At 42.3% G+C, this 12,135-nt stretch overlaps 1 protein-coding gene across 1 annotated transcript; it reads left to right on the forward strand.

The window, feature by feature from the left end:
* The first annotated feature begins 212 nt into the window (after positions 1-212).
* On the forward strand, positions 213-1,314 carry LOC149465267 (uncharacterized). The gene has a single exon (XM_089673495.1). The coding sequence runs from the start codon at positions 227-229 to the stop codon at positions 842-844; it is 618 nt and encodes a 205-aa protein (XP_089529621.1). The 5' UTR covers positions 213-226; the 3' UTR covers positions 845-1,314.
* The last annotated feature ends 10,821 nt before the right edge of the window (positions 1,315-12,135 follow it).

The raw sequence follows: 12,135 nt of genomic DNA on the forward strand, positions 1-12,135 counted from the left end.
TGTGCTCTCTTCCTACTGTCTGTACACAGGAGTTACAGGATCGCTCTCAGATCAAATATTACAGGTTCAGAATATTTAGAAGTGTCAAATGTACACATTACTTATCATGTATTTGATGTTATATAAGAGTACTGGGTTGGGTTTTAAGGATTAAAATTTAGCACCAACTGATTTATGGATTTAATACAATATCAATTTAATTTGCAGGTTCTTATGCTCCCCAGTTATGAAAGATCCATGGTGGTACCACAAAGCACAAAAAAATGTTTTTGAAAGACTCCAAAAAGACTGGGATCCACCAGCTGCTCCATGTGTGACACCCATGACAAGTTTTCTTAAGAAAAGGATTGGGGCAGTTGTACAAAGCCAACATCCTGATCATTCCTACTCAAACTTCATTACAGTCAACAAGATCCAGCAATGGAGGCTTTGCACAAGTTATAATTTGCAAATAAATGACTTAAATGCATTAACGCTAAAAAACAAGTGCCAAAATGGTATGAAGAACATTGAAGCTGGAAAGAAAACAGTCCATAATGGGGTCTGCGCATCCTATACAATGAAAAAGAGCATGACAAAAAGTGATCGCTTGAGGACCCCGAAAGTCCATCCTGTACTCCTACAGTACAAAGGCCCTCAAATTTGCCATGAGGACACCTTACCATTCATAGAGAAAGCATTTTCTCAAAAGCTAAGCCACACTTCTAAAGTCAACAGAAAAAACTTGAGCAACTCTCACAAAACTTTCTACATTGATATGCCGCAGTGCAAACTGAGAGTCGGAAACTTAGAACCCAAGAAAAGCCAAACTCAGCAGAAAAAAAAAGAAATCTTCAAGCTATAGCTGAAAGCATAATATAAATCAGGCAGGTGTAAGGACTGGATTTTCAAAAGCAGACTCTCGGTTCATGTTGACCAGACACGCCGAAACCCAAGAATGATCTACCTAGAGAACAGTCAGACACCTGGAAAAATAGAATATAAAAAGAGCAACAGATGGAAGCTTGAAATAGCCAAAGGCTTAGAAAGTCTATCTTGTCACCTTGTAGAGAACCCTATCACAATAAGCCTGCTGGCTCCCTGGCATTGAAAAGCCAGGATCTATTCATCCTTGAAAGGCTTTTGTTTCAAAACAGCTTATATTTTTTTTCATTATGTTCTGCAGGATTTACCAACTGGGGATACAATAAAGATATAATGCTACTGAGATGTTATTTTATTATTCCTTGTTCTGACTTCCAACCTTACAATTACATTACAATTTGTAAATTAGACAGACTTGCAATTGAAAATTAAACTTTTCACAAAAGCTGAGCTTTGTTTCCTTTTCTTTTTTTTCTATTTAACACAGATTTTTATATAGCGTCAACAATTTTTAGACAGCACTGTACATATTGTACTGTCTCTGCCCTGCAAGAACTTACAATCTAGGGTCCATATCTCACATGCATGCATCATAGGGCCAATTTAGACAGGAGCCAATTAACCTACAGACATGTCTTTGTAGTGTGGGAGGAAACCTGGAGTACCTGGAGGAATCTTATGTAAGCACAAGGGGAACATGTAAACTCCATGCAAGTAGTGTCCAGGTTGGGATTCAAACCAAGGAAACCAGTGCTGCAATACAGGGGTGCTAGCAACTAAGCCATAGCTTTTTTTTTACTTCCATTGTTTAATAGGTTTTGCTGCTGCCACTATTCTCACCTAGGAAAAAATGAAGTTTCACTCCCCCCGCTGCCTCCTGGGATTCCATTGTCACATTTGCCAAATTTGTCCTAAAAGAAGGGGAGGGGATTTGTGCTAGAAGGCGAGATTTGGCTGGGCTGATTTCTTGTATGATGGCAATTTTAACCTCCTTAGCGGTATTCCCGAGTGTAGCTCGGGGTAAAATTTGAGTACCAAGAGCGGTAACCCCGAGCTACACTCGGGCTTACCATGCGGCGTTGCTCAGGGGGTCCCTGCAGCGCTTACCTTGTCCTTCGCTCCCGCGATGCGTCCCCTGCAGCGTCCCCGGCCATCTCCTCTGGCCGATGCCGGCATCCGGCTTCCGTGTTCTGGTCCCTGTGACGTCGGGATGTACGGGCGCCGGAACCGGCGCAAATTTAAAAACGGCAAATTTGAAATTTTTTAAAAATGTCATTTTTTAAAAAATGATTATTATATAGTAAAACATTGCTGTTTCAATGCATTTCACATATATTTTGTCCCTACTGCTTTGTCCTGTGCCCTGCCTGCATTTTGTCTGTTCTTTCTGCCTGGAAACTTAGAAAAGTCCATGGCGTCCAAAAAGCGTCCCTTTATGTCAAAAGCAGTTTTAGATCAGCTAGAGAACAGCGATAGTAAATCAGAACCACTTGCAGAATTGAGTGATAATGATTCGTGGGGAAATTCGTCATCAGACACTGAAAACGATTTTGCGACTTTGCTCAGCGATGTGCAAATTTGCCTCTGTATTTCAATTTTCAGTGTTTTTGGTTTGATTATATTATTGAATTAAATATATTATTGTTATATTATTATTTTTTATGATTATTTATTAAATTATAATTTATGATTTTGTGTTTCAAGTTTTATCCTACCCGGGATGTTTACTAGACTCTTGTTCGGACAGATTTCAGTTATTCCTAAAAATTACAGCCTACAATAAAAAACTACATATTTCCATGCAAAAAAATGGTACCGCTTTCAGCACCAAAAATCGGAAATAATCATACCGCTAGGGAGGTTAAAGATGAAGATATATGTAAGCACATGAATAAAGTATATTCTGTTTAAGTTTTTATGGAATTACACTATTGTGGTTTCATTTATGGTGGACACCGTTTGGAGACTGATGTGGAGAGGAGTATAATACTGCGGCTGTGAAGATCCCTCTGGAGGAACTTATTATTATATATCAGTACATGCGTTATGGAATGAATAATTCAAGTTGTTAAGGATAATACACTAGGTGCGTTTTCCTTTCTTTTTTTTTAGGTTTTTTTGGTTTCAGAAATCACTTTGGAGGCTGTCTTCACCTGGAGGTTGATTTTGAGATTTTGAATGACTTTTATATTTTGAAGGACTGTTTTATTATTTTGGGACTTGTGTGGTTTTTGTTTTTGTTCAGAGCACTTATCATATTTGTATTTATACTTGGGATACTAAGCATACTTCATAAGATTATCACACTTTTTGGGGTTTAAGTCTATATGCGTTTTGGGGAAGTTTGTTAATAACGGAAGGGTACACTGTATTTGATTGTCATTATTTCATTATTTTGCACTAGGGGGTTTATTGGTATTTATATACTTGGAATACTAAGCATACTTCATGAGATTTGGGGTAAGGATTTGTGCTGGGAGGGCGAGGATTTGAGGGTAAGGTAAGGCACAGATTTTCCGACTAGTCTTTATGTACAGTTGTGTTCAAAATAATAGCAGTGTGTTGAAAAAAGTGAATAAAGCTCAAAATACTTCTAGTAGCTTTTATTTCCATAAACACAAATGCATTGGGAACACTACACATTCTATTCCAAATCAAAACATGAAGAAAAATATATCAAATTTGTATTGTTCCTCTAAAAAAATTGAAGAAAAGTGAATATTAGACTGTTCAAAAAAATAGCAGTGTTTGTATTCTTCTTTACAAACTCAAACATTCACTATATAAACTGAAAAATGTTTAAAGATTTTGCTTTCCTTTGAATCACTTAATGAATATTTAGTTGTATAAGCACTGTTTCTGAGAACTGCTGTACATCTGTGTTGCATGGAGTCACCCAACTTCTGGCACCTGTGAACAGATATTCCAGCCCAGGATGATTGGACTACTTTCCACAGTTCTTCTCTATTTCTTGGTTTTGCCTCAGAAGCTGCATTTTTGATGTCACCCCACAAGTTTTCTATTGGATTAAGATCCGGGGATTGGGCTGGCCACTCCATAACGTCAATCTTGTTGGTCTGGAACCAAGATGTTGCACGTTTACTGGTGTGTTTGGGGTCGATGTCTTGTTGGAACACCCATATCAAGGGCATTTCCTCTTCAGCATAAGGCAGCATGACCTCTTCATGTATTCTGATGTATTCAAACTGATCCATGATCCCTGGTATGCGATAAATAGGCCCAACGCCGTAGTATGAGAAACATCCCCATATCATGATGCTTGCACCACCATGCTTCACTGTCTTCACAGTGTACTGTGGCTTGAATTCAGTGTTTGGGGGTCGTCTGACAAACTGTCTCCGGCCACTAGACCCAAAAAGAACAATCTTACTTTCATCAGTCCACAAAATGTTGCGCCATTTCTCTTTAGGCCAGTCAATGTGCTCTTTGGCAAATTGTAACCTCTTCGGCACATGTCTGTTTTTCAACAGTGGGGCTTCTTGCAGATAGCTTGGCTTCACATAGGCGTCTTCTAATTGTAACAGTACTCACAGGGAACTTTACACCTTCTTTGATCTTCCTGGAGCTGATTGTTGGCTGAGTCCTTGCCATTTTGGCTATTCTTCTATCCATTCGAATGGTAGTTTTTCGCTTTGTTCCACGTCTTTCAGGTTTTGGTTGCCATTTTAAAGCATTTGCGATCATTTTAGCTGAGCAGCCTATCATTTTCTGCACTTCTTTATATTTTTCCCCTCTCCAATCAACTTTTTAATCAAGGTACGCTGTTCTTCTGAACAATGTCTGGAACGACCCATTTTTCTCAGAATTTCAGAGAGAAATGCACTGTAACCAGCATGTACAACATTTGCTGCCTTCCTTAAATAAGGGCAATAATTGCCACCTGTTTTTCAAAGAATGAATGACCTCACTAATAGAACTCCACACTGCTATTATTTTGAACATGCCCCTTTCAATTAGTGATTCAATTACACAGAATCAGCAGCATGCATGTCATGACTGTTGGGTCTGTTGGATTTCTAGAACAGAATAGCCTTTGCTATTATGTTTTTGAAAGTGCAAGCTCCAATATTTGTGTCCATGAGCATTTATCTGCAATCAAAGCTGAATTTCACACTAGATAAGCCAATAGGAGCTCAAACGTAACTCAAGACAGTTCAGAAAGAAATCAAACACAGGTCAAAAGCATTGTGAATGCATGTTAAATGCAAGCTGCATGCATCTGAAAGCATGTATGTATTTGCACACCTATATAAATCTTCATTAATTGAAGGATTAGGTTTTGATCAAATGTTGGCACAACCACTATGCACTTTCTTGTTCCCAGTCAGTGACTCACTATGTAGGGAATCGAAAATTTTCTGAAAGGAAAGAAGTCTTGAAACTTGCACTTTCAAAAATATTTCTTTTTTTTATTACATCTTTTATTAGTTTTTTCCATTACAAAGTAGGCATGTGTTTCAAAAATATTTCTGTCCTGATAACCACTTCAATACTGAGCACTTTCACCCCCTTCCTGCCCAGGCCAATTTTCAGGTTTCAGCGCTCTTACACTTCGAATGACAATTGCCCGGTCATGCAACACTGTACCCAAACTAAAATTTTATAATTTTGTTCACACAACTAGAGCTTTCTTTTGATGACATTTAATCACCACTGGGGTTTTTATTTTTTTCTAAATTAACAAAAAAAGAATGAAAATTTTGGGGAAAAAAACACGGTTTTCTGTGTTTCTGCTATAAAAGTGTGCAAATAAATAATTGTTCTTCATGAATTTAAGCCAAAATGTATTCTGCTACATGTCTTTGGTGAAAATAACCCAAATTAGGATGTATTATTTAGTTTGTAGGAAAGTTATAGAGTTCACAAACTATGGTATAGATCTGAAAATTGATCAATCCTGAAGTACTGACGGCCAATCTAATTTCTTGAAGGCCAAAAATGTCAGAACAGTACAGATATCCCCCAAATGACCCCTTTTTGCAAAGTAGACAGTCCGACATACTTCATAAGAGGCATAGCGAGTTTTTTGAAGTTGTAATTTTTTTGTCATAACTTTTTTGGAAAATGAAGAAATTAAAAAAATTCACAATTTCACAATTTTTTTTTACATACTGTCACCAGTGCAATACAGCGGCATTATATAACTGTTGTGGTGGTGTTGTGATTAGCTGTGACTGGCCACGGCTAATCACATGACACAGATGGGCTGTGATTGGCCCAGCCTGTGTATGTGATCGCTGTGACCATTCACAGCTAGACACACTTGTATACTATGGATGGCATGAAAGGAAGCCATCCATTGTATACAACTGTCATGTGACCTGCTGTGATTGGTCACAGCAGGTCACATGGTACTGGCAACGGGGCCGGTACAAAGATCTGTCATCGGCCATGTCCGAGGTACATGGCCAGTGACAGATCTCGCCACAGCGTGGCCTTGCAGGCACACGCAATATGCGATCTGGGTAGGACTTCATATGACGCCCTCCCGGAGGGACGAACTCGTCATATGATTATAGGCCGGGCGGCAACTGGTTAACAACCATTTAAAGCGGGGGTCTGCAACCAGTAGATCTCAGCCAGGTGACTGATAGATCTTGGTCTGGGCCTGCTGACCCGCCATCCCACAGCATCAAACAGAGTGCAGTGCAGAGGGTGCACTATTTATAAAGTTGGAGCTGTAGTAGGAAGCAGCTAGCAGTCTCCAGAGTGGTGCCAGCAGCAGAAAAGAGATCTTCAGGTCAGTGTGAAGCAATACACTGGACATAATAGTATAAGGCTGCTTTCACACTGATGTGCTACGGTTTACCCACACCACGGGTGCAGTGCAGTGCAGTGCAGTGTACCTGCAGTGTACCTGCAACGTTCCGGCAGGTTTGCTGTGCTTAGCTACAGACTTTTATTATATCCTGAGGATTTGGTGCACTTTCTGAAAGCAAACCAAAACTCCTGAATGCAGGAGTGTTGGTGCGTTTTCAGAAAGTGCACCACATCTGCAGGTTATAATAGAAGTGTATGGTAAAGCTAACCCAGGAAAGTCACAGATGCACTGTGCTACACCCGCAGTGCAGATAAAACGCAGCACATCAGTGTGAAAGCAGCCTTATAGGGGGCTCAGAACAGTTAGGGTTCATTTACAGTTAAAGTTTGGGGGTGGTAAAACCCCATAGTTAAGATTGCAACATGAAAGTACGACAATTAGAGGTTTAAATCAGGTGTGAGGAGACGACACTGTGCCTGGTGATCTTCGACTTGTTGTTCAGGTAGATCTCCACCTCTTTAACCACTTCACAACCACACTATAGCCGAATGACTTCACAACCGCGTTGTAGCCGAATGACTTAACAACCGTGCTATAGCCGAATGACTTCACAACCGCGCTGTAGCCGAATGACTTCACAACCGCGCTATAGCCGAATGACTTCACAACCGCGCTATAGCCGAATGACTTCACAACCGCGCTATAGACGAATGACTTCACAACCGCGCTATAGCCGAATGACTTCACAACCGCGCTATAGCCGAATGACTTCACAACCGCGCTGTAGCCGAATGACTTCACAAATGCACTATAGCCGAATTACTTCACAACCGCGTTATAGCCGAATGACTTCACACCCGCGCTGTAGCCGAATGACTTCACAAATGCACTATAGCCGAATGACTTCACAAATACGCTATAGCAGAATGACTTCACAACCGCGTTATAGCCGAATGACTTCACAACCGCGCTATAGCCGAATGACTTCACAACCGCGTTATAGCAGAATGACTTCAAAACTGCGCTATAGCAGAATGACTTCACAACCGCGTTATAGACGAATGACTTCACAACTGCGCTATAGCCGAATGACTTCACAACCGCGCTATAGCCGAATGACTTCACAAATACGCTATAGCAGAATGACTTCACAACCGCGCTATAGCCGAATGACTTCACAACTGCGCTATAGCCGAATGACTTCACAACCGCGCTATAGCCGAATGACTTCACAACCGCGTTATAGCCGAATGACTTCACAACCGCGCTATAGCCGAATGACTTCACAACCGCGCTATAGCCGAATGACTTCACAACCGCGCTATAGCCGAATGACTTCACAACCGCGTTATAGACGAATGACTTCACAACCGTGCTATAGCCGAATGACTTCACAACCGTGCTATAGCGGAATGACTTCAAAACTGCGCTATAGCAGAATGACTTCACAACCGCGTTATAGCCGAATTACTTCAAAACTGCGCTATAGCAGAATGACTTCACAACCGCGCTATAGACGAATGACTTCACAACCGTGCTATAGCCGAATGACTTCACAACCGCGCTGTAGCCGAATGACTTCACAACCGCGCTATAGCCGAATGACTTCACAACCGCGCTATAGCCGAATGACTTCACAACCGCGCTATAGACGAATGACTTCACAACCGCGCTATAGCCGAATGACTTCACAACCGCGCTATAGCCGAATGACTTCACAACCGCGCTGTAGCCGAATGACTTCACAAATGCACTATAGCCGAATTACTTCACAACCGCGTTATAGCCGAATGACTTCACACCCGCGCTGTAGCCGAATGACTTCACAAATGCACTATAGCCGAATGACTTCACAAATACGCTATAGCAGAATGACTTCACAACCGCGTTATAGCCGAATGACTTCACAACCGCGCTATAGCCGAATGACTTCACAACCGCGTTATAGCAGAATGACTTCAAAACTGCGCTATAGCAGAATGACTTCACAACCGCGTTATAGACGAATGACTTCACAACTGCGCTATAGCCGAATGACTTCACAACCGCGCTATAGCCGAATGACTTCACAAATACGCTATAGCAGAATGACTTCACAACCGCGCTATAGCCGAATGACTTCACAACTGCGCTATAGCCGAATGACTTCACAACCGCGCTATAGCCGAATGACTTCACAACCGCGTTATAGCCGAATGACTTCACAACCGCGCTATAGCCGAATGACTTCACAACCGCGCTATAGCCGAATGACTTCACAACCGCGCTATAGCCGAATGACTTCACAACCGCGTTATAGACGAATGACTTCACAACCGTGCTATAGCCGAATGACTTCACAACCGTGCTATAGCGGAATGACTTCAAAACTGCGCTATAGCAGAATGACTTCACAACCGCGTTATAGCCGAATTACTTCAAAACTGCGCTATAGCAGAATGACTTCACAACCGCGCTATAGCCGAATGACTTCAAAACTGCGCTATAGCAGAATGACTTCACAACCGCGTTATAGACGAATGACTTCACAACCGTGCTATAGCCGAATGACTTCACAACCGTGCTATAGCGGAATGACTTCACAACCGCGCTATAGCCGAATGACTTCACAACCGCGTTATAGCGGAATGACTTCACAACCGCGCTATAGACGAATGACTTCACAACCGCGCTATAGACGAATGACTTCACAAACGCGCTATAGCCGAATGACTTCACAACTGCGCTATAGCCGAATGACTTCACAAACGCGCTATAGACGAATCTGTCTTTGTGTATCTCCATTACATGGTGAATTTATATGGTTAGTAGCTTACAAAATAAGAATACCGCTGTTTGTGCTTTCTAATCAGCTCACAGGACACCAAAGGATTAATAGGTATGTTCAGTACTTGCTGAAAAATGTTCTGAGCCTATAAAAAGGAAACTAATGCAGCCACTTAAGGACATTAAGCCACATTAAGGATTGCTAAACTGCAAAAAAATCACATTTTTGTTTTTGAGTTTAGATACGCTTTAATTTTCTATTTTAACTGTAGTATCTCTTTAAAAATGTTGAAAGAACAGTTGACTTAGGACTCAGAGTCCACTTGATGAACCGTGGCTTTAAAAGGAAATTAAACTGAGGTCTGCACACTGTGACCCTGAACAAAATGTCACCAAGCTTTTTGGTATTACAGTGGAACCCAAATAATCCAAGCGATATATTAAATGCTTCAAATTTGTTCTGGCACTTAATCTCCATTAAATAACACGAAATGTGACAGACATTGATTTCAGAGCTTCGTGAAATGTAAATTGAAGCCTGAGAATTCACCTTGACTGTCTCAAAGCTGGGAAACCCAAGATCAGAAGTGAGGTTGTACTGTTCACCTGGCTGGTGTTAGTACATTGATGCAACGCCGTACCTGGAAGTCTATGAAGCTTTGTTCAATGATTGACCTTTAGCTATCCTGCTTACAGTGATGTTGCATCTGCTACCAGGCTCATAGACTCAGGGGACCCTAGATCTGACCTTGACTCAGCTATAGTTGCCTCTTCACTCCCATTGTGGCCACAGACTTATAACTATAGAAAATGTACCAAGTTTATTGTGCTTTTTTTGTAGTGCCCTGTCCTGGCTAGGCTAAATTTAGTTGTTGGACTCTGCTGTACTCAGTGGAGTAGTGATCTCTTTCTAGGTTTGGTCAGGTCCCCCAAAGCTTGGTGGTTGATTACACCCAGGGGCGGACTGACAACTCATGGGGCCCCCGGGCAATAGGGGATCATGGGGCCCGTGCCCTTGCCTAAACTCAAAAAAGCCTATGAAAAAGGTACCAGGGGCATCTCATGGGGCCCCCTACTGACCCCGGGCCCTCGGGCAGTGCCCGAGTTTCCAAATGGTCAGTCCGCTCCTGATTACGCCTGCCTATCTGTGGAAGAAGTTTCCAGAGAATAGAGTAGGAGGGTCAACCAATTAAGTTATGAATATTTATCTGCTCTCAGCCAAACCCTAGGAGGGACACCCAGAGGGTAGTCAGGGAAGAAGATAAATGATTGGGAGGCCTGTTCAGAGTGTTCCTGTCCTGAAGCTGATGCCCCTGGGATGCAGCCTGTGTACCTGAGAGCTGACGTTGAGCCTCAGCCTTTGCTTGGCTGAAGGCCTGAAGAAATTCGGAATTAATGATACTTGCAGCAGGGCATCACTCATGGAGGCTGACCTGAGGAGGGATCCTGGAATCACAGAGGAATGTTGCATGGAAGTTAGTAGGCAACAGCTATCCATGGGCATTGTGAGTAGGACCCCTTCTAAAAGACTGTCAATGTGCATGTGCTTGAGGATGTAAGTGCCAGAGGTTGCTGTATGTGCCGGGACTGCTTCCATAGACTCCCAGGTTAGATGGGCATTCCCTCATACACCCAACAAAGACTGTTACACAAGGACTCTGTCTGAAGTTGTTCTCCTGTTAATTCCCGCTAATATTCTTGGAGTATCCTGCACCTCTATCCCTATTTAAAGTTTCTGCAATAAACCTACAAAAAGACATTATCTAAGCTGAGCCTACAATTATTGGCATGCTTAGAATTGTATCTGGGTCAGGGCAGCCTCTGAACTAGTAAGGGAGACCTGGACTATATTCAGCGGCCCCTCTGGGGGCGAGTGCTACATTTTCTTCTTTTTTTTTTTAAAGCATTTGTTTGTAAGTTAAAAACAACTAAACCCTAGGCAAAATGTATTTCCTAGGGATTAATATTGATGGCACAGCATCTTTAAAAAAACCCCACAGTACCTATACTTACCTTTTCGTTCTTTGAAGCCTGTGTGGCTTTTTCTCCTGGTGGTTAACCCTTCATGCACCCACATCCTGTGTGTGGGTTTAGGCCCCAAAATGATGATGTGCGGCCAGCTCTGCCTTAGGTTTACTCTATGGATGTAGGCTGATTGTGCAGGCATTGGCAACCTACACTATATTGCCAAAAGTATTAGGATGCCTGCCTTTACACGCACATGAACTTTTATGGCAGCCCAGTCTTAGTCCGTAGGGTTCTATATTGAGTTGGCCACCCTTTGCAGCTATAACAGCTTCAACTCTTCTGGGAAGGCCGTCCACAAGGTTTAGGAGGGTGTCTATGGGAATGTTTAACCATTCTTCCAGAAGCACATTTGTGAGGTCAGGCACTGATGTGGGACGAGAAGGCCTGGCTCCCAGTATCCACTCTAATTCATCCCAAAGGTGTTCTATCGGGTTGAGGTCAGGACTCTGTGCAGGCCAGTCAAGTTCCTCCACCCCAAACTCGCTCAACCATGTCTTTATGGACCTTGCTTTGTGCACTGGTGCGCAGTCATGTTGGAACAGGAGGGGCCATCCCTAAACTGTTCCCACAAAGTTGGGAGTATGAAATTTTCCAAAATTTCTTGGTATGCTGAAGCCTTAAGAGTTCCATTCACTGGAACTAAGGGGCCAAGTCCAACCCCACACCATTACCCCCCCTCCCCCTCCCGACTTTAC

The sequence above is a fragment of the Staurois parvus genome, unplaced genomic scaffold, assembly GCF_062004578.1.
Source record: "Staurois parvus isolate SC_StPar_1 unplaced genomic scaffold, SC_StPar_1.0 ptg000138l, whole genome shotgun sequence".
Lineage (NCBI taxonomy): Eukaryota > Metazoa > Chordata > Amphibia > Anura > Ranidae > Staurois > Staurois parvus.

Bases quoted from the DNA above. Each gene is read 5' to 3' on its own strand.
- LOC149465267 (XM_089673495.1), top strand. From the start codon at position 227: ATGAAAGATCCATGGTGGTACCACAAAGCACAAAAAAATGTTTTTGAA.